The sequence below is a fragment of the Phoenix dactylifera genome, chromosome 11, assembly GCF_051530095.1.
Source record: "Phoenix dactylifera cultivar Ajwa chromosome 11, Ajwa_hap1_PhDact_Kaust_v1.1, whole genome shotgun sequence".
Lineage (NCBI taxonomy): Eukaryota > Viridiplantae > Streptophyta > Magnoliopsida > Arecales > Arecaceae > Phoenix > Phoenix dactylifera.
The window spans coordinates 18,463,411-18,486,650 of record NC_143200.1 but is presented as its reverse complement, the minus strand read 5'-3'; the positions used below and the strand labels follow the sequence as shown (position 1 = coordinate 18,486,650).

The following is a 23,240-nucleotide window of genomic DNA, read 5'->3' as shown; positions in this document are numbered from 1 at the left end:
GCTCAAAGACTTGACCTGACCGGGGGTGGAGGAGCTCTAGCGGCGGGTGGAGGAGCTCGGTTGCCTCCGCCACCCCTACCTGGTGCCCCTCTAAGCGTACTTCCAAGCTGGGGTTGGGGGAGTTCCAGTGGTGGATGGAGGAGCTCGACCAACTCCACGATCTCAACATAGAAGGTGGTGTGCTATCGACAAGCGGCAGAGGAGGCGTGCCGTCGTCGTGCGGGACAAGGTCCCGCGGGTTGAGGAGGAGAACCCCACAACAAAGCTCCGGTGGAATGAAATCTCACCACTGTTGTCCTCGTCCAAGACCAAGACCGGCTTCACCGCCTTGTTCAAGAACTCGGGCCTGTATTCGGGCTCAATTGGGCCTCATCTAGGCTCGGGCCCGGGCCGTGCCAATAATATACTCGGTCCGAAAAATAAATTGGCTCTGTAATTAAACTCGAACCAGTCTTGATTTTTTTAGGCTTAGCCCATAGCTCGGCCTGGCCCGATGGGCTTCGAACCAGCCCAAGCCCATTTCCAGCACCAATTATAGTTCTTTTTCTAAGAAATTTGTGAGAACTGAGAATTAGTTTTTTGTCTTTGTAACAAAACAGGATCTCATCCAAAATATTGGCCGGAAGATATTTTTTAGGTTGCTTAGTCATATATAAGTATCAAAAATCTTTCTGATGAATAACGGATGTAGAACTAAATACACTTCCACATGAATCTTCATAGTCTTACTGTACTTTAAAATGTGCAGTAAGTTTTGGTCCCTTGTGTCAAAATTTTGTTCCTCAGCTACCTCTAGCAGTCTTGTATAACTTGCATAGGATCAGGAGCAGCTGTGCTTGCTTATTCTTGCAGCAAACTAAACATTATCCATCCATTCTCTATGGACATACTCCTGAGAGCATCCCTTTGCCACTCTCTGGCAATTTGGATCTGGTTCTATGTCAACTGAATGATAGATCGTCATGCCTTCTATATCTTGTTTTAGAAAAAGATAAACATGATTGAATAATTTAAGACGGAACGGATGCAGTCATTAACTACCTTGACGAGGTCGCTGTGTTCTTTTCTCAATACATTCCTTTAGCTCTCTACTAATGTTTCTGACAGGTATATCGGTTATCCGATGCTGTGTTCTTTTCTCAATACATTCCTTTAGCTCTCTAATAATGTTTCTGACAGATATATCGGTTATCCGATGGAAGTCGAAATTTATTTATAAATTCACTTGAATAGGGAAATTTAAGTCCAAAATTTTCTGGTATATGAGATTAATTTATCCATCAAATATTTTCTTGAATTCAGTAAATCAAGTAACCGATGATGGGACAGTATCCTAGTCCTCCATCAAACGTTCCTTTGTTTATCACATGCATTGCATCACTGTACTTTACATCATTCTATTAGTGACATATGGTCAATTTTTATGAATCAAACTGTGATCCATGAGTTTGGCGATAGTTTGTTCTCAGCATGATAGTACATTTCTTAAAAAAAATAATAATAAATAATTGATATAGGATTAAATATATGCATACACGAATCCTCACATATTCCTTTCATTTAAGCTTCAACGTTTTCATCGGAGTAAGAGTCAAAATTCATTCAAATCTAATCACCAACATCACGACTAGCCCATGATTAGCCTTAATGAGTAGATGTTGCAGTGTTTCCTAATCCACATGAATCATGGACCGGGTCTATTTTGATACCATTTGTCACAGCCCATGATGACCTCAATTCAAAAATATTAGCCGAAAGATATTTTTTGAATTTCTCTTAGTTCTTTATAAGTACCTAATATATTTCCGACATAAATATATATAGAATTAAATATATGCCGGCACACGCCTCAAATGTTAGTTTTCAAGCTCAGAGAGCCCTAGGTAGATAAGAGACCTACTTTAGTTTTGGACTTGCACTCCCCCATTTTAATATCAGGCCATGATCTCAATCTTCCATCCACACGATCCAGCACAGCATGCACACAATCCAAGTAAGGTTCATTCCATTCACCATCAATGAACAGCATGGGTCACAGATAGGAAGATGGACCATTGAACCTATCTCTATGGATCTGCAAACCATTAAATACTTGTGGAACAAAGTGCATTCAGTGTGAATGCATGCACCAGATTTTTGGTGAGTGCCGACCCCTGTGCGTGTTAATTTCCTCGCATTTAATCCCCTCATCAATGCTGAGAACCACAAGAAACAGCAACAGATGCCTTGTGGTGCCTTCTTTCTGCTCCTCTTTCCACTCATTCTTCTTTTTCTTCTCTTCTGATTCTCTGAAGATGGATGGGTTGCAGTAAAATATCGGACGAATCCAAATATTAGACTCAGAGAAATGTAATCTTTTGGTTCAGAAAAGTATATATATGTGCAGCCAACCAAAACGGTCCCGCCATCGATGCCGGCGGTCGGCTTCTTATGTTATTATTCGGCAGCTTGAGCAACGGCTAGCTTGCTTGTATTCAACTCATTTATGTACTTAACCATGTCTTATAGCTAAGAGAATTCGATCATTAGGCAGGCATCCAACCACTTGGACGGGTGCAGCACGACATGGCATGAGACCATACTGGCCCCAATACATCCAAGTTGATCGATCAAACGACAATGATATTTTAATATGATACCAGATGTGGGGTATTTTATCAAGTGGATGGAATTTTATCTGATGAAATGATTGCGAGTACGATGAATGTTACAAATATATATATATATATATATATATATATATATATATATATATATATATATATATATATATATATATATATATATATATGTTTGAGGCAATTCCATTAAGGAGCTGGTGCCAAGAAGCAACTCAAGTCCTCTTGGTAAGCTTGACCTAATGTTTGGTACTCTTCAAGCTTGTGGTAAAACCTAATTACCCTGTAGGTTATACCAAGTAAAGTTGCTATGCAATTCTATGGCGGTATATTTTTCAGACTTAATTCTCATGGATGTTAAAATTCTTGTTTTACGTATATTTTAAACAATCATGTGTATATGACAACAACTTAGTTGCAACTTATGTCCGAGACTATTCTAAATTGACGTGTTATGTGTTAAAATTCTAATAAGAAATAATGGAAGTGTATTTTGGAGCCCTTATGTCCAGGTTTATCGATCAAACAACTAATATGCTAAAATGAAGACAGGGTTATGAGATTGCGTGAAATGAGTGAGGTGATGAATTGTTATGAGTAGCTTCATACTAAGTCAGATTTGAAACTTGTTTTGATTCAATGATAAGCTGTTAATTTTAAGGTTTAAAGCTATATAGTGAGCTGGGTGCTTTCACAAGCCTCTGCTTAATAAGTGGTGGTCCTTGGTATGAGGACCGAGCGATGTATTTCCAACCACTTGCAATTGGCTAATTATAAGGCATGAGGAGTCTTTCTCCTTTTTCCTCTCTCTTTAAATGTTGCATGATAATGAAAATATGAAGTTCATGTGAAAGATATCCTTGGACATTGAAAGACTAAAAGGAAAATTATAAATAAAATCATAGATGAGATCTTGAAACCTATCTACTAATGGTTGAGTCAAAGCCAGAAGGGACAATCCGAGGTGCCTTTGGTAATGGGTAGGACAAGGGAAAGGAACTAGTGGTGCCCATGCATCCGACCAAACAACTAATATCCTAATATGAAGACAGCAGTGGGCTAGATTGCTCAATGAACCGAATGGAATACCTAACAAAAAGTTTGTAAGCAGCTTGTATTTGACTTGCTTGCTATTTAGATTTTTTTTTTTTTTAGAAATATGATGTGAATGTCCTCATTCAAACTCGGAACATGAAACTTCTCCTCGGCAAAGGAGTTAACCAACAAAATATTTAGAGAGATTGACCTAATTACTACTTTTGGCAAATGTCCAGCTTCCCTTCCTCTCAGGATTTCTAATCACCTTGTGACAAGCGAATCATACTATCCATATATATACTTATATGAGAGAAAAAACAAATGTGGATATATTTAAATTGATTTACACTCAGATCTAGTCAAATCTAGATTTGATGCTCGTAGGCAGAAGAATGGCTGCGTCCCTCGCAAGATATTGTTCGCTTTGGGAAGAGGTTTCATAGTCTCTTTCCCCCCTCACGATTTTGCCCCACAAAGAGTGCCTTGCAAGGGAAAGGATTCTCCCATCCATTTAAGGCACAGACCTTTCCGCTACCTAGCCGATGTGGGACTAAGTTCGAGATCCTTTATTTTCACAACAGATACAATTTACTATACCAAAAAACACATGATATAGGAGACTTCTAGCATTAATCATGTTGTCAAATTACTTCATGTTAGTTAAACTAATTACTTGATTCATGGATTAGAATGCTTTTAAATCACATAATTTTTTTGTACATTACCAATTTAGAGGTAAGAGATTGCATCCAATTGCGCACACCCATTGACATAGGATATTGCCAAATCTAGCTTTGATCGGATTTAAGTAGAGATCAACTCAAGCGTGACCGAGTCGTTAGGATCCAGTACCATGCTATCCAAATGATTTGAGATTGATGCCGTGCATTTAAAAAAATAATCTGTCTGATGCGAATCATCCTCGATCATCGAATGAATCGAAAGGAATTACTAAAAATGAGTGGCGGACGATATCTTGATTGGTGCCCATCCACCAACCAGTAGCTGGGTCAAACCCAGAGAAAAAGAAACAGAAGGGATGCTCACGTGTTAAAGAATGGATACCAGGCTCGGGCTGGTGACGGAAGGGCCGCGCCAATGGGAAGGAAAAGGGGAAAGCGAGACGTCGTCCGCATCTTATTTCTCTCTCTGTGAGCCTGACGCGTCACCGCATCATGGGAACTTCCTTCCCCCGACGTTGGCGGACCACCTTACAGTCTCCTCTATTTGTCTCTCTCTGGATGGGGTCCCACCGCAGGCTCACGAGCACCCACAAAACGGCCCCACGGAAGCTCGCCGGGTCCGTTTGGGTCCTTTTCGAACGTTAGATAATGATTTTGTCGGTACTCTAATCCCTCAATTCCCCCGCTAGCTCCTAATGATGGAGTCAATGCTTCCCCAGGATTTATGGCAGCTACTAAAATCTCTGAAGCTTGAAGAGATCGGATGAGCTTCTTCTTCTTTTTTTTTTTTTTTTTTTTTTTTTTTTTTTTTTTTTTTGATGAAAAAAAGGGAGCAGGGGGAGGAAGGAACAAGCCCAACCCCGCGTAGCAGCCCCCACTGGGCCTCCCACCCCGCCAGAAGAATGTTCGATGCGGGCAAACCGGATCGTGTGTTGGGCACGCCGACCTATTTTACTTATACCCTCCCCACCCGTGAGCCGGCTCGGTTACCCGACCCGACCCTCCGTGTGAGTACGTTACACCTGGCACCACCCAGGCTATCAGCCGACCAGTAGCACTTCTAGACCCCGTGTCCAGGCGTGGAGCATTCGGTCCCCAAATTTAATCGACGCCCGCGCGTTTCGAACCTGGAACCACTTGGTTGGAAGTAAACGCCCCGTTCCAACTGAGCTACCACCTTGGTGGTGATCGGATGAGCTTCGAGCTGAAAAAAATGAGCTGATAAAAGCTATGGACAGTAATTATGCTCCGAGAAAAGAAAAAAAAAAAAGAGTTGATGTTAACTATCTAACCTAAAAATAAGGAGAAAAAAACAAGATACCTAAGTTAAATAAAAATTTTGAAAAAATAATGGAGATTTGAATAAGAATAGCAGAGTGAGTGCATAAGAGAGCATACCTGAAAATCTTATGAGCACTATTTATATAGGATGAGAGTTGGCGTATGTTGCCAAATAAGGCGGACATGTGCCTTAACTATTTAGTAACCACCTGCATATAACATATTACGCACGTTAGGGAGTTTAACTGCGGGAGATCATGAGCTTAGCAGTAACCATCGCCCATTGGAGAAGATTTTAAGAGCTGCCATTAGTCGACTCAGATGATATTAGTAAAGGTCGAATCCGACGTATATGAAAATTAATTGTTTACTATTATGTGATTATTTTCTATAAAAAGGGCAAAAAATCCTAAAATAACACTAAATTAAAGATGTTTTCCATTATTAAAATCCTATAGTTACCGGGTACACCACTTTTAAATGTGAGGTGAACTTGTATTTGCTATTTATAAATTATCACTTGGGGGTTGCCAACAACTGGTAGGTTAGTTGATTAGCACCTTAAGTACGAACGAAGGTGAATAATTGTTATATAATCAGAAAACTACTATTATTTATCTAATAATTTTTTAATTATTTAGAAGCAACATAAAAAGGAGGATAATTATTTATCCTTCTAGGAATAATTCTACCGCAACTAATTTCTACTTCACAATAAATATTTAAGAGTCTATGGACCAGATCAAGTCCAAGGGCCCAACATATTATAGCATAAATGATGAACCACTTCTTTGAATGTCTTGAATGTCTCGAATGCCTCTAATAGTTGAAATACTTTCCTAACCATTTGATAAGGATGTTTATTATATAAATCATACTTTTTTATTCGGGCTATAATTTTAAAAATAAAAAAAATTATTTATTATAAGCTAAATGTAATCTTGTTCATAAAACAACCAAAAATCAAGTTATTCTATCTCTTACTTTAAATAGTTATTCTAGAAATAATCAGGTGTGACCGGAATAATTATTTTTAAAAAAATCAGAACCAAGTAAAGCTTGTACGAGCCTAAAAGCGCGGTCAGAATTGACCAACGACGAGTCAGTCGTTGTTTTATGCTGGCGATTCCAATTTCGGATATGGACTCTTCAATCTGTGGTCCTCCGACGCGTATTGATCATACGAATCACTAGAAGATCCGACGGTTGTTGGCACGGGGAACGTCGTGATCAGGCTCCATCCAGGGATCTGCCGTGTTAAGTCGTGCGTCCCATTTCTGTGGCTTTCCGTATGTCCCAGTCACGACCATTAGATCGGAACAGGGCCCCACATGATGGGAATGGGCCATTGGCTGCCCGATTCCAAGTCAGTAACGGAGTGTAAGTCCTTCCCACCAATGAGTTTTTTTTTTTTTCCATGTCTCAATTCTTTTTATCTATTTGCCTTATTTATCAGAAAAGGGAGTGATGACTTTCCTTAATTTCATAATAAAAACATTTTTTATTGTCAAATGTGTAGGGAAAACCTATTTAGTTATTGATTTCGAAAAAAAAATGAAGTTGTTTTATGATGGATACATATTTAGTAGGTTTTCGATGATTTCTGTATTCCGCTCTAAATATAATACAAATACATAATTTTAAAAGCACCAAATCTTATTCATTAAATATTAATACATATATCTATTAAATATTGGATATATATTTGTTTAGATTGTCATGTATTTTCAAGTAAGATTTAGGAGCCAAATCAAATCTTTACATATGTATAATTTTAGGAAAGAATAAAAAAACAACAATCTTCACATAGAAAATAAATAATTTGGTATTTTTTTGCCAAATCCATGATCTTTCTTTTTAAATAAAATCTTAGTCACCCTTCCAAATTGATTATATTTTCTGGTCAGCATAAAAAATTTTAGATATTTATGTACACTCAAAACCACCTATGTATATCACTTTTTAGGAACCAGAAAAGAATAGAAGAAGCAACAATCTTTACATAGAAAATAAATAATTTAGTAGATTTTGTTTGCTAAATTCATAATCTTTCTTTTTAAATAAAATCTTAGTCACCCTTCCAAATCGATTATATTCCGTGGCCACCATAAAAAAAATTTAGATATTTATATACACTCAAAAGTCACTTTTTAGGAACTAGGAAAAAAATAGAAGAAACAACAATCTTTACGTAAAAAATGAATAATTTGGTAATTTGTTTTGCCAAATTCATGATCTTTCTTTTTAAATAATATCTTTGCCACCCTTCCAAATTGATTAGATTCTGTGGCCAATATAAAAATTTTTAGATATTTATATACACTCAAAACTACCTATATACCTCACTTTTTAGGAACCATATAAAAGTCGGGTTAAATAAAAAATTAAAAAGAAATATTATTTTATAAATTTTTAAAATTTAGGTAGATTGGATCTGATAATAACTAGGAGTTGTACTATATTCTGGATAGTTAATATCTATTATATATGAGTTGCTATATGATATTTTATAGGTTGTTTTTGATATTTTTATATTATATGATATTTTTAATTTTGTAGAATGTATTCATATTGGATTATTATTTTTTGTTTTGTTTTATAAAAAAATATATTAATGAAAACTGACAGCTTTTTTTCTGGTACAACGGCCGCTCACATTCTATAGATGTGGATACAGCCAACAAAATCTGAAAATAACAAACAGAAAGAGACTCCGACAGTGTGTCGCCCTTCCTCCAAATAAAATCTTCAGAATGGTGAGCCGTATAGGAAGCGACCCAATCAGCTGCACAGTTTGTCTTTCTGTATATGTGTATAACCTGATGGATGTCATACTTTTGCAGAAATCTACGAATGTTCAGAAGCAACAGCCTGCTCTCACCTGCACGACCCGATTCCGACCCCTGATCCAAAACTGACAGCCTTCAAGGTAGCGACGGCATCGGGAGGGGGAGAACAGATGGCCGTTTTGTCATGGCTAAGCCGTCAACCAACGGCGCGACCGACAGCTCCCGGCGCCCTCACGGGCCTCCGACGGAGCGGCGAATGAAGCCGTGACGGTCGTCACGAAACCGCCGCCGCCGCCTCACCTGGCACAAGAATTAAATCCTCGCCGCGCGATCCCAGCCGTCGGTATCCAAAGAGTCCTGCCAGGTGTCCTCCTCGGCTCGTAGAAGGGACGGTGGGCCGCTTAGGAGGGGTTTTTTATGGTGATTTGGCCGCTGAAGAGGCTGTCGTTGAGCGCTGTGCTGCCACGTACTAATTGGTTGTACCGCGACTGCCTACCGAGGGTTAGAATTTAACCGCGGTTAGCGTATCCGGTAGTACGGACAGCCTTGTATATACGCCACCGACGCACGAGGCGAGCAGCAGTCCTCCTCTATGGAAGGGGATCGAGCGGCCCCTCGCCTCCGATTTCGTATTCTTTTTCTGCACGCCCACCGAGCCTTGATTTCGCCAAAGATTCAAGCCGGAATAGTGTCCGGGATCCCCAAGTCCAGGATCTAGATCTCGATCGCCTGAGGGAGCGACGGGTTCCGGTCCTTTGTTGGGGGTCAAAACGACGGTTTTTGGCCATTTGGGGAAGGATATCAGGTGGGGGACCAGGATTGATCCGTGATCGGAGCGGGATTAATGAATGGATATATAAAGAGGCAAACAGCTGAGATTTCATTGGCAATTTGAGCGAGAAATTCGTGAGTTCGGCGCCTCAAAGTTCGGTTTTTTTTTTTTTTTTTTTGTAAAGAAATCTGGAGTTTTTAGGGGTTTCTTGACGGGTTCTAGCGTCTTCGAGGGTTCTAATTCGCCCTGTGATGCTGCATTGAGTGCAGTCGAGGAGATTAATTAGTTTCCCTTGTTGATTTGGCGTGCAAAGTTTGTCTTTTTTGCTTCAGGGATCCTCCTGAGGCATCGATGGGTCGCGTGGGAGGGGATTGGTGTTAGGTTCTTATGTATGGGGGGCAAAGCTCTGTGGTTCCCGAGGATGTGCCGGTTGGAGAAGTCAGTGGGATCTGAGTACGCCGGGGAGCGACAGGTGGGCCTGAAGGCTGGCGGCGGCGAGGTGAAGGTGGAGAAGCTCAAGGGCTCTATGGTGTCGAGGTCTCGGATGAAGCTTTGGATGATTCGGGCGACGACCACCGTGCTTCTGTGGACGTGCGTGGTCCAGCTTACGGCAATGGGGGAGATGTGGGGTCCGAGGGTTCTCAAGGGTTGGCCTTCTTGCTTCACCCCCTCCTATTCGCCTGTTCCGGTGAAACCCTCTTCGGTCGTTGAGAAGATCGCTCTTCCGCCCAAAAGTGAGTTCCTTGTTCATCAGAAAATCCCCTCATTTTTCTCAATTCTTTTTTTAAAATTCTTTTTAGAATTAATACGTTATTCATTAGTTCGTATATATTTGCAATTCTACGCTTGTGTTATATCCCCTATTTTTACGTTCGTTAGGTGAACAATGATTTTTAGATTCCCAGACTTTTAGCATAATATATATTCTGAATTTGTTTCTTGTGTCTTTTAGGTTATGCTGGGTTTTCTCATACCAAGATAATAATTTTATTGTCTGTTAGAAATTATTGCAGCTGTTGGCTATTGTTTCTCTCTTGTTAGTTGGCTAGGATTTGTTGACGAGCGTTCTACAAGTCTTCTATTTTGTTTGCTATGGTTGCTTAGTTTCTAAGAAAATTCAAAGATGTGCTCATATCTTGTGTGTTGTCTGGTTGAGAATTTTATGACTTGTAATGATTTTTCTCAATAGAAGCGGCAAGCCTTATCCATCAATTCGTGGTTGGCTATGTGCATCCTCTTTCTTTCTTTGTTTTCTATCCTAGGGCAATCCTTTTTCTTACTGCCCCTTTCCAAATTCTTTTGGTCTTACCCTTCTTTCTTTACTCACCAACCTGTCTTCAAGCCCCTTATTCACCTGGGTTGCAGAAGCCCAAACCATTTGATTAGTCCTCCTTCCTTATCATATAGGGGCAACTCTCAACGTTTCTCTAATGCATTTTCTTTTTCACTCATGATACCACAATGCCCTGGGTCTCTACTTCATGCATCTTATGCTTGTGGGACCTCGTCACCTGTCAATACTCTAAATTCATACAACTGAGCTTGTCTTGCAGAGGTTATATAATTTTATCTTGTGATAGTATTTTGATCCATAATGGTTGTTTTCAGTGCTGCTCCAGCAGAAATCATTGTGACATTCTTTTTTCTTATATGTATAGGAATATATAAGAACAATGGCTATCTAATGGTCTCATGCAATGGTGGGCTTAATCAGATGCGAGCTGCAGTAAGCAATCATTTCCTTTACTATGTTCTATTTTAAATGGCATTAAATTATTTTATGTGCATTCCAACTACACAGTTTCTTGGATAGCCTATGTTATAGGTTCTGATATTAGCTCGTCTTTTCAGATTTGTGATATGGTTGCCATTGCTAGATACTTGAATGTTACCCTCATTTTACCAGAGTTGGATAAAACATCATTCTGGGCTGATCCTAGGTGAGTCTGTCTTTTTTTTTTAATAGAAAAATAAAGACAAAGAAATTAGCTTATATTTTTTGATGGTTTAGTTTTAGAGTTGATATAATTAGTCCTCATTAAACTTTATCAATCTTCTTTCAGACTCTATTCTGTCATGTATTTTACTAAATATATAAACTTTGTTGATATGACAGTGAGTTTCAAGACATATTTGATGTGGATCATTTTATTACCTCGTTGAGAGATGAGGTTCGGATATTGAAAGAACTGCCCCCTAGGTTAAAAAGAAGGGCAGAGCTAGGAATGGTATATTCTATGCCACCTGTTAGTTGGTCTGATATTTCGTATTACCAAAATCAGGTAAATTGTCCTCATTCTTTCATGATAGAGATAATATCTTTATGGCAATTTCAAAGAAGAGGCTAATAGTTATGCTTATCTTGCACCCAGATTCTTCCTTTGATACAGAAGCACAAGATAGTGCATTTGAATAAAACCGATGCCCGGCTTGCTAATAATGACCTGCCTTTGGAGATTCAGAAATTGCGTTGTCGAGTAAATTATGCTGCTTTGAGATTTACCTCTCAAATTGAAGAGCTAGGTAGACGAGTGATTAGAATGCTGCAACAAAATGGTCCGTTTCTGGTACTCCATTTACGATATGAAATGGACATGTTGGCTTTCTCAGGCTGTACTCAGGGTTGTACTGAAGAAGAGGCAGAGGAGTTGACAAGAATGAGGTACTTTCTCTTTGTTTTAATTTTCATTAATCTTAACCCATTTTTTATGATGTGTAAATTTTTAATTTTTTTTTCAACTGAATTTGAATGATTCAAATCATTTACTCATGAGTAACTTCTGCTTTGATTTACAGATATGCATATCCTTGGTGGAAAGAGAAAGCTATCAACTCTGACCTGAAAAGGAAAGATGGTCTCTGTCCTTTGACACCAGAGGAGACTGCTCTGGTTTTGAGGGCGTTGCATTTTGATCGGAGTATCCCCATATACATTGCAGCAGGAGAAATATATGGTGGAGAAAGGAGAATGGCTGCCCTTACGGCAGCCTATCCAAATGTGGTCAGTACCTGCAAACAGCTGTTTACCTTTAATAGTTAATTATTGCAATATCTGTTAATCTTTCCACGTATTTATATTGCATAAACATTGTGAAATAGGTGAGAAAGGAAACGCTGTTGGAACCTTCTGATCTTAGGTTTTTCCAGAACCACTCATCACAAATGGCAGCATTAGATTACTTGGTTTCTTTAGAAAGTGATATCTTTATCCCTACTTATGATGGTAACATGGCCAAGGTTGTCGAAGGTCATCGCAGGTATTGTTTTGAATATCCTTTGCTTATGTATGTCTGCATTGTTATAACTTCGTAGCATCACTATAAGCTTTGCATGGCTGGTGTTTGCTTCGACTTGTTCCAGGTCTATGTTGTCCTACATTCATAATGAATAATTATCTCATAAACTGAATTTCTAACCACAAACTTCATGGCACTACTAGTTTTCTTCAAGTTGTATTCAAAAGATGCTTTTGCTTAGCTGCTTAATGACACCTCTCCTTTTTCATCTACTACAAGTTGAAAGCATTGTACCCTCCTATAAGTATGCTCTTGTTAACGTTGGATGCTTTTGTGCCTGCAGTCTTAAGTGACCAATCAATGAAACTTTCCTTTTAAAAAAGAACTAATCAAAGAAACTTAGATAATTATAGTAAACAGAAGCATGTTCTAGCTTGAATCCTTTTCTTCTTGAAACCGAAAATATATCTTACAGGATTTCTTTCGTGGTATGACGTTTCAGATTCTTGGGCTTCAGGAAGACAATCCTATTGGATCGCAAGCTCCTAGTTGAGCTGATAGACCAGTACAATAACGGTTCTTTGGGTTGGGATGAGTTCTCCTCATCAGTTAAGGCTGCCCATGTTCATCGGATGGGAAAGCCCACGCGGAGGATTGTGATTCCCAATAGACCCAAGGAAGAGGACTACTTCTTCGCCAATCCCCAAGAGTGCCTGCGTCAGCCTGATGAGCCATGGAGTTTGTGAATTGTTGTCATGATGCTAGCCCTAGGTTGCTATTCTTTCATGAACACAGTTAATTTTCATCCCTTCCATAAGCGGTCCCCATTGGATCCAACTGATTGAAGTGGAGAAGAATTTGTTTCAAAGGAGTGGGTTTGACAATTGGAGGAGATCAGCATGCGTTGGAGTTGTTTTTGGGATGCAGCTGGTAAATACACATTTATAATATGAAATAGCTTTATCTATATTTGTCAAATAAAAAGTTAATTCTTGTATAGAGGGTGAGAGACAGAGAGAGAGGGCCAGCCCATTGCAGAGAAATACCAGCTACATGTACAACACAGATTGAGAGATGTCAGCTATTCATCTGGATTCAGGGTTTCGTGGAAGGTCATTCCCTCTCCATCCGATCTCCGAGAATTTTGTCATTCGAATCTCTCTACTTAGTTTTCTCTCATGTTATTCTTTTTCTGTGTTTTGACTCTGATCTATATATATTACTTATCAGGAAAATTTTAAATGTCCTCACATTTGTTCATAAACTGACTCAAGTCTTGTTAACTGTTTATTGACTGCCTTTCTAACATTTTTGTGCAATCCTTCATGTACACTTGACATATCTTGAACTTATTACAGCATCAAGATTTGAGTACACATGTGAAACAGATCATATAATAAACACCTATGGCATTCTCTAGACGCATGCTCAACAGACTTTTCTAGACTCAATGAGAAAGAGTAATTGTTAAGGAGAAAGGTCCTACTCTCGTGGATTGGGTTGTACATGTAAACGAGGAATCTTTTATTCTGGTTATCTGTTTGTTAATTAATGCTTTATAGAATAAATCTTGCAGTGTGATAGGTATTGTGTTGGATGATTAGTTTATAAAATCAAGATGTTGGGATCCTAAAATGGCCATGGTCTTAACCCTGAACTACATATGGAAGTATTCTAGGGACATGGGATTGCGTGTTGTACTAGTTTAATAGACCGCCCAAGCCTTCAAACGTAATATGGTTAGAGGTGGGCAACGGGCCGTGCCGGGCCGGCCCGGCCCAGGCCCCCCGGGCCCAAAGACTAAACGGGCCGTGCCTGGCACGGCCCGTCCAGCACGGAAGGCCGGCCCGGCCCCAGGCCCCTCTATTGGTGGGCCGGGCCGGGCACGGCACGCCACGGGCCGTGCCAGGCACGGCCCGTAACGGGCGCAAACGGGCCGTGCCAGGCACGCCCCGCAACGTCTCCAAACGAGCCGTGCCTGGCACGGCCCGTAACGGCTCCAGACGGGCCATGCCAGGGATGGCCCGTCTGGAGAGGGGGGAGGAAAATAGCCGTTTCCAACGGCTATTTTCGTGAAAATGACCCTTTTACCCCTCCCAACAGTCCAATAACGGCTGAATTGAGGGGTATTTTGGGAAAAAATTTTTTTGGGGCTTCTATAAATAGCCCATTCCTCCCTCATTCTCACCACACCAAACCTCTCATTCTCTCCTTCTCTACTGCTATTATTTCTCTATTCTAAAGTGCTCTTCTAGCAATTTAATTTTTAGTTTGTTGAAGTGCTACACAAGAGGAGGTTCCTGTTGAGAAGAGAAGGTCGCTTCTGTTGAGAGCACAAGAGGAAGCTCGGAATCTCGGCTCTGCCTCTGCCCTCCGACCCTCTACTCAATTCCTCCTTGCGGTTAGTTTTTATTTTTTGAATTAATCATAGATATGTCATCTTTTGAGGAAAGTCAGTTTGGCATTCCTGTTTCTGAGGGAGAAGAAACTAATCCCCAACCCCCTGTTCCTAGTTCCTCTAGAACTGGTGAACCGAGTGAAGGTCAAACTTCTTCTCGTAAGAGGACTAGTACTGTATGGAATGAATTTGATAGAGTTATGGTTGAGGGAGTCTGGAAAGCTAAATGTAAAAAATGTGCCAAACTTTATAGTTGTAGTAGTAGTGGGGGAACAGGGCATTTAAAAAGACATCAAGAGAGTCATAGGATGCACGATTCTCATGCTCAAACTCAAAGTACCCTTAATATACAAGGGGGATTACTTGTAGGTAATTTTGCATATAATCATGAAAATCAAAGAAAAGCACTTGTAAAATGGATAGTTAAGGATGAATTACCTTTTAGTTTATGTGAATCTTTTAATTTTGAAGAATATGTTCAATTAAACCTACAACCTGCTTACAAAAGAACTAGTAGGCGTACATTTAGAAGAGTAGCTATGACCAATTTTTTAGCAATGAAACAAAATTTAATTGAAACACTTTCTACTTTAAATGTAAAAATTTCATTAACTTCTGATATTTGGTCAGCATCTGTAGGTAGTAATTGTTTTATTGCCATTACTGCTCATTATATTGATAATGATTGGCAATTAAATAAACGTATTCTTGCTTTTCGTGCTTTTGATTTTCCACATTCTGGGCAACAAATTTCAAATATAATTTATCAAACTGCATGTTCATATAATATTAATGATAAAATTATGTCTATTACTTTTGATAATGTATCTAATAATAATTCTGCTGTTGTATTATTAAAAGACTCATTGCATCCCATATTAGATGGAAATTTACTGCATATTAGATGTGCATGTCATATCTTAAATCTTTCTGTTCAAGCTGGCATGGGCATGATTCAAGATGTGATTTCAAAAATTAGAAATGCAGTTTCTTTTATTCATGCTTCTAGATCAAGACTTCAAGAATTTAAGGAATTATGCATAAATCATGGTAAACGTTTTAAAAAATTTAAACTTGATGTAATTACTCGTTGGAACTCCACATATAGCATGATACATGATGCATACCCATATAAAAATTTATTAAGTGCATATATTAATGATCGTGGATTAGGATTTACATTGACTGAAACTGATTGGAATAAAGGAAAAATTTTGGAAGATTTTTTGCTTAGTTTTTATAATGCTACCAATGTTCTTTCTGGTATTTATTACCCTACTTCATGTTCATTTTTACAACAAGCATATATAATTAGTCAAAAATTTGCAGAACATAGATATGATGATGTTTTAATGCCTATTATTGACCTAATGGAATCTAAATGGAATGAGTATTGGGACAGGATATGTCCTATGCATAACTTAGCTGCTGTATTTGATCCTAGAGTTAAATTAAATGGCGTGCTAATTTTACTTGATGCATACTTTGAAAATATGAATCAAGATGCTGAATCTGCTAAAGATGAGGTAAAAAAACTTCTTTATGATATTTATGCTATATATGATGAAAAAATTCGTGGATCTAGAACACAAATACAAACCTCTATTTCTCCTTCTAGTAGTTCTCGTTCGTCATCTATTTTTTCATTCATTGCACAGAGAAGACACACACATGCTTCAAGTTCCTCTTCATCTTCTTCATCTTTAAGTAGTGAACTAGAATTTTATTTACGAAATGATCTTCATTCTGCATATGATGAAAATCAAATAGAGAATCTAGATGTATTATCTTGGTGGAAGAGTGTTAGAAATCAATATCCTGTTATGTCTGCAATTGCACGCGATATTTTAGCTGTGCCGATGTCCACGGTAGCATCGGAATCCGCTTTTAGTGCAGGTCGGCGTGTTCTTGACGAAAAGAGAAGTAGGATGACGGGCGAAACGGTGGAGATGCTTCTCTGCTTCAAGGATTGGCTGGATGCTGAGGCAAGACTTCAAGATAAAGGTGGACATAATACAACATCCTCTGATGATGATGATACAAACACTACTGAAGACTGAAGACTGAAGACTGAAGAGTGAATACTGATTCACTGAATCACTGATGATTAGTAAGATTTCTTAATTTTTTATAATTGTACATTTTTATTGTATTCTGGAGGTCAGACCAAGGTCCAAACCTCGGCCCTTTCTTAGTTTCTTATTGTATTCTAGAGGTCAGACCAAGGTCCAAACCTCCCTTCATGTACCATTTTGATTTAAATTAATAAACTGGTAGGGGTCTATGCCAAACCCCCCACCATTAAGGTGGCTTTATATTCATAAATCATAAATTCTTAGTGTTCAATATTTATTAATTTATTAAAAAAATTTATGAAGCATTAATTTTTATCGGGCCGAGCCGGGCCCAGGCCCGGACCGTGCCAGGCCCGCGTGCCAGCCCGGCCCAGGCCCTTATGGGCCGTGCCGTGCTGGCCCGCGGGCCGTGCCGTGCTTGGCCCGCGGGCCTAGACCGGGCCGTGCCGGCCCAGGCCCGAAGCGGGCCGTGCCAGGCGCGGCCCGCTGGCCAGGACCCTCTAGCCCAGCACGGCCCTCTCAAAGGGGCCGTGCCAGGCACGGCCCGGCACTGTAGCTGGCGGGCCGTGCCAGGCACGACCCGCTTCGTGCCGTGCCGTGCCGGGCCGTGGGCGGCCCGGCCCAGTGCCCATCTCTAAATATGGTCCTCTTGCCACCTTTTGTCGTCATCACGGGGGACAATGTTAGATGCCAAATGGGAAAAAGAGAGAACTAATGCTCATCATTTGGAAAAATTATTTCTTACTCTCTGTATCACATGGCATCCATTTTTATAGCAGTGCATTTTATAGCAGTGCACCGAGATGGATGCTTGATGAGCAGAGACTATAAGAATGATCGGCTATGATTGATTGTACGCATGGGTAATATAGTGTATTACGGTGTATAGAATAATTTCTCAAAATTGTCAGATTCTGCGGCTGGCTGAGTCCGCTTTTATATAATTTATATATGTACGTATTTATCTATGTGCCCTTCCTTCCATTCCCACCAACGTGGTCCAGGTCCACGGTCTATTGGCATTGGCACGAAGGTTCAAGAACTCATCGATTGGCTGGCCAGGATCTTGCTTGTGGGCCCAGGAACTGGTCCATGGTGGGCATTGCAGCTTGCATTCATTTTTGGCTCGCCTTGCCAGCGGTTGGGATGTCGCCACGTCCCCCGTATGAGCTGGATGAGGCATCCAATAGCTTCACTGCGCGACTCTCGATGCTGCTTGTGCCGTATCCGCGCGCCGTCTGCGGTAACGCGGCCGGCGGGAGCTTGCCGCGTGACGCCGGGTTGGCTCTTTTTGTATTTATTTATTTTATTTAGACTCCGGCAGCTGGTGGACAGGCTTTTCTACGAATGGCACGTGGGGGGGATGTCGTCCGGTGGAACGGAGCTTGACAGAGAGCGACGCGTCGCATGTTGACTGATGGGAACGGGTGTGTCTGTCGTTGTTCACGGACTGCTGTCATAATGAAAATACAGAGTTCGGCAGCTGGCAATCGGCAGGAGGGCCGAAGCGCGTCTACATCTTTACGCCGGGTGGGGGTCCGAAATGAATGAATTGGCTTGAAATTGTCATTTTTTTGGGGACTTCCCAAGCTAACTATTTGTCGAGGGAGGTCATCCTACCTTTAAAAACAAATAATTAGAAGGATAAATAGGTTGGATCAGACTGAATTATGTATGACGTCAATCCAATTCGATTTCTTATTTAGGTTTTAATTTTGAATCCAAATTCAATCGAATAAAACATCGGGTCAGGATCTCCACCGTTACAATTTGTGACTCAACAGGTTATTCGGATCGGATCAGATTCATGTATAACTCAGATCCAATCCAAAAAATTTGGGTTCGGTTCAAGTCCGGATTGGGTTCAATTTAAGTCAACCCATTCATGACTTCATAACTTGTTTGTACCCCAGCGGGTTGCGGCCTGCAGATCCAAATAATTTCACAAATTCGGATCGGATCGGATCGTAGGATTGAAAAGTCAAAATTATTCAAATTTTAAATGGGTTGAATCGGATCGGGTCTGAATTCGGTAAACCCAGATCCGACCCAGAAAATGAAACGGGTCCAATATTAAAATCCGACCCGGCCCCATAGTCCTCTAAAATAGGTCAGTTCGGATCTAAGTGGGTCGGGTCGAGTCAACGGATCAATTCGACCCATTTAAAGCCTACAAATAATGCAACCCATATAGTCCGCAATCAACCAAGAAAACTATAGAATGACTCTAGCTATATGTTGTTGGGTGTCTCAATTCGCGGAGTCTTTGTGTATGTCTTAATGTCATGCTGTGCATCATGGCTGGCTGTGGTTAAGATGGTCGGAAGAAAGTGGATGTGGAAAGTAATGCATAGGCAGGTGATCCAAAGGGTCTCCAGGCTAAGAACACTACCTTGCATGTATGCATGTATGTATTGTAAGGTTTGATATATATGTATATATATATTGTAAGGTCTTGCAATATATATATATATATATATATATATATATATATATATATATATTGTATACCTATATATGTATATATGTATGCAAGGATGAAAAAATAAACAATTATGTGATTTACAACAGTCAAGGCCTGATATCTTGGGTCTTCAATTACCAAAGTTATCTTTTTAGAGCAATAATTACTCCGATGTGGCCCAACCAATGCAATATCCAGATCTCATGACTCTCCTACTATGAAAATCGGATTAGATTTTGGTTAGTCAAGTTAACTAAGGGCTTGTTTGGTATGCTTTTATTTTTAGGTTTTGTTGTCTGAAATCCAAAAGGAAAAATAACTAGACAGAGCAACATGTATGATGAAACTCTTTTATTTTTCTAAATTTTATTCAACATTTGCCTCTTGAAAGCAGAATAGGCTAACTCAGAGTGTCAATTTATTCTTGCACAATCCAAAATAAATTATTTCACCTGACATGGTAGGGTAATTTATTTCTGATATAAAAGGATTTAGAAAGTGAATAGTTGTGCACCAATTTTTTTGAAATACCTATTTTACTCTTCTCAGAAAAACGATGTCGCCCAAATGCTCCAATAAGTGCACGGCTCAAAAAGGATATAAAAAATATTTAAGAGCATAAGTCAACTCGGAGTAAATGGGTTAACTTACTTGATATTCTTTTTTACCGCAACATAGATTACTCCACGGTAAAATAATTTATTCCAAGACTAAGTAGGATACATAAGTTTAGAAGACAAAAAGTAATATGCCAACTTTACTTGTTTTGCCCTTTTAAAAGTGATCTAATCCAACGTTTTAAAAAGTGTTTGATTGAAAAATGATGGAGTAATTGAGTTAAATGACTTTTGTCCTCTCCTTATTCCGCTTTCAAATAGTCTTTGAGTTATTTGATAACAAAAATTTATTGCTTTTAAAGAGAATGAATGCCCATGCAAGGAATCACAACAACTGTCATCTTTTTTTCATTATACAATAAATACTTTCTTCAACATCAATCTCTATTTAATATTACATCAATTTGCAGGGAAAATGTTAAAAATAACAATAACACCAAACAAGCTCTAAGTTTTCTTTTGCTAATCCATCTGAAACAGGGTTGACCATTTTTTTTCAAATCCAAGCTCGACCCAAGTTTCGTGCACATAGACCTAACCTATATTATGGTGATATTTTTTCAACCCAAGTTAGATAGTTACGTGCGTATTGATCTAACCCTGATGGACAAAAAAATTGGGTCAGTTAGGCAAGCTTGTCTCTCTCCATCTTTTTTTTTTTTTTTTTTTTTTGCTAAAGCGGGTATTTCATACAACACGGGTACGAATACACCCAATAGAGTCAGAAAACAAAAGGTCCCGAAGTGCTCCGGGCATCTCTCTTTCTCCAGACCATAGGGTGCCTCCTGAGTGGCTCGCAACATATGCCGCCACCCAGTCGGCCGCCCCATTGGCCTCGCGGTATATATGCATGGCTCGGAATGTAACACACTCCCTCGCCATCTCAAAAATGTCGAATAGTAAGGGGTGGATCCCCCATAACTGCTTGAGCCCTTCCGGACCCAGCTGATCACAGTAGCCGAATCTCCCTCTAAAAGGATAGACCGCGCCTGAAGCACTCGCCGCGCGTAACACATGCCCATCCAAGCCGCCCGCAGCTCTGCCCCAGGTACCGAAGTATCAAAAAGATGGCAGCCCCCCGCTGCCACTGCGCCAGAGCTCGGCCCCCTGATGACGAATCCCGCCCCTCCTCTCCTACCTCCATCCAAAACTGAGCCATCAAAATTGATCTTGAGGAAACTCGGGGGTGGGGGCTCCCAGATAAAGAATACCCTATGTGGAGCAGCCGAAGCAGTGTGGGGGCCCCAGATGTCCCGAGCTGTCAAAGGTCTATGGGCTAGGTCTACATGTGTGATCTCTGCTGCCTGAGCTCGAGCCCGCTCCATCACAAACCGCGGAGATGGCCTGCCCTCGCCAAAGATCCGGGCGTTCCTGGCCAGCCATACCTGGTAAGCTGAACAGGATGCCTGAATAGCCAAGCTGCGCATCTGTGGGATACCAGCCCATCACCGAACCGCCTCCAAAAACCAATCCCTCCGGCTCCAAACCTCCTCCGGAATCCCAGTCAGGCTCCACACACCTCGCGCCCGGTCGCACTGGAAGAGCACATGATCCACCGACTCGTCCATCCCACAATCCGGGCATAGGGGGGAAATACTCACTCCTCGTCCACTCAACACTGAGCATGTTGGCAGACGCTCCCAGGCCACCTTCCAGAGGAAAAGAGCGACCCTCTGATGTAGCCCAAACCTCCACACCCAGCCACAGTCCAAGCCCGACGCTGACATCCGCTGAATAGCTCGAGAAACATCACCGACCCCAACTCTCGCTCTACTAGTAGTGCTCCAAACCCTGACATCTGGGCCTGCAGATCCCGGAATGGGGAGCGTCCGAACCCGCTCAGCCAAATGCTCTCCAAACAACTGGCCTAGTCTGTCACCATCCCACTCCGCCGTCCCCGGCCTGAGAAGGTCAGAAACCCGAAGCCCCTCTGCTCCCTTGCCACTAAACATCGTCGGCCATAATCTCAATGGGAGTGCATCCACCCACGGATCCTCAATCACATCAATGCTCCGTCCGTCGCCGATCAGCCATCTGGACTGCGCCAAGGCCATCGGCAAGTACCTCCCGATCTCTCGCCACATAAAGGAAACCCTCCGGCTGCCGACCGCCTGCACAGTGACTCCGCCTCGACCATATCTAGCAGTCATGATCTGGCTCTAAAAACCATGTGGCTCAAGAACAACCTGCACCGCCCGCCGTGCCAGAAGAGCCTCGCGTCGCGCCAGGAGTGACTGCACCCCGAGACCACCCTCACGCAGGGGCAAGCATACTCTCTCCCAAGCCACCAGATGTACTCCGTGGCCCCCCCCCCCCACAAGAGCCCCATAGGAAACTCCTCATGAGCCTCTCGATCTCCTCCAGGACCCTCTTTGGCACGACAGTATGTGCCATCAGATAAATGGGCATGAAAAATAGAACTGACCTGATCAGCGTCAACCTGCCCATCATAGAGAGTGATGATGCTCTCCAACCCTCTAGCCTGCTCCGCACCCTTTCCAACAAGGTAGAGCACTCCGCCACCCGCAGTCTCCTCCCTGTGAGGGGGACCCCTAGGTAAACCAGGGTCCCCTCGTCCTCCTGCATCCCCAAAATCGCCCGTACCTCCCGTCGTGTCCTCAGCTCCGTGCTCGGACTGAAATGTATGGCAGATTTTTGGAGGTTGACTCTCTGCCCAGACATCTCACAGTATCCTTCCAGAACTCCCTGAAGAGCTCTCGCATCAGTCTCTCTCGCCCTTGCGAGCAAGAGACAGTCGTCTGCAAAAAGTAAGTGAGAAATGGGGCGGGCACCCGGGGCTGGGCTATAGGCTGCCAACTCTCGGTTCCCACAAGCAACATGCAAAACACGTGAGAGTACATCAGAGCAAATGATAAATAGATACGGGGAGAGAGGACATCCCTGACGAAGACCCATGGTGGCTCGAAAGAAAGGCGATGGCGTGCCATTGATCAGAATGGAAAAACTAGGCCTGTGCACACATCCCAATATCCAGTCAATCCAAATCTGGTGGAATCCGAAGCTCTCTAGCGCTCGCCGAAGAAAATCCCACCGTATCCGGTCATAGGCGCGCTCCATGTCCAGCTTCACTGCCATCAAGCATCGCCTCCTCGAGGCGCGCAGTAGGTCCCCCATCATCTCCTGTGCTAGCAAAATGTTATCAGAAATGCTCCTCCCCCCCACAAAAGCTCCCTGCTCCTGGCTAATGATCCTCGACAATATATCTTTCATCCTCCTCACCATGATCTTCGCAACCACCTTGTACATAG

General features: G+C 41.4%; 2 protein-coding genes across 5 annotated transcripts; one reads left to right on the top strand and one right to left on the bottom strand.

The window, feature by feature from the left end:
* Nucleotides 1-8,852: 8,852 nt before the first annotated feature.
* Nucleotides 8,853-13,681, top strand: LOC103721300 (rhamnogalacturonan I rhamnosyltransferase 1-like). Of its 4 annotated transcripts, XR_015971224.1 has the most exons (10): nucleotides 8,988-9,315; nucleotides 9,514-9,915; nucleotides 10,840-10,907; nucleotides 11,033-11,121; nucleotides 11,298-11,463; nucleotides 11,554-11,843; nucleotides 11,978-12,182; nucleotides 12,281-12,438; nucleotides 12,920-13,347; nucleotides 13,418-13,681. XR_015971224.1 is itself a non-coding variant. In XM_088707039.1 (9 exons), exons 2-9 carry the CDS (start codon nucleotides 9,573-9,575, stop codon nucleotides 13,161-13,163), a joined length of 1,563 nt encoding a protein of 520 aa, XP_088563165.1. In that variant the 5' UTR covers nucleotides 8,988-9,315; nucleotides 9,514-9,572; the 3' UTR covers nucleotides 13,164-13,681. The 4 variants fall into 4 exon arrangements, 2 of the variants coding, with proteins under 2 accessions (XP_008809674.3, XP_088563165.1); XR_015971223.1 differs by having other exon boundaries at nucleotides 8,988-9,915; XM_088707039.1 differs by having other exon boundaries at nucleotides 12,920-13,681.
* A 7,735-nt stretch (nucleotides 13,682-21,416) lies between these two features.
* Nucleotides 21,417-22,025, bottom strand: LOC148700689 (uncharacterized). The gene has a single exon (XM_088707910.1). It carries the CDS (start codon nucleotides 22,023-22,025, stop codon nucleotides 21,417-21,419), a length of 609 nt encoding a protein of 202 aa, XP_088564036.1.
* Nucleotides 22,026-23,240: the final 1,215 nt, after the last annotated feature.

Excerpts from the sequence above, each read along its gene's own strand:
- LOC103721300 (XM_008811452.5), top strand. The coding sequence starts at position 9,573 with ATGGGGGGCAAAGCTCTGTGGTTCCCGAGGATGTGCCGGTTGGAGAAG. Across the intron at positions 9,916-10,839 it reads GATCGCTCTTCCGCCCAAAA|GAATATATAAGAACAATGGC; the intron begins GTGAGTTCCTTG and ends TTATATGTATAG. Across the intron at positions 11,122-11,297 it reads TCATTCTGGGCTGATCCTAG|TGAGTTTCAAGACATATTTG; the intron begins GTGAGTCTGTCT and ends TTGATATGACAG.
- LOC148700689 (XM_088707910.1), bottom strand. The coding sequence starts at position 22,025 with ATGGCCTTGGCGCAGTCCAGATGGCTGATCGGCGACGGACGGAGCATT.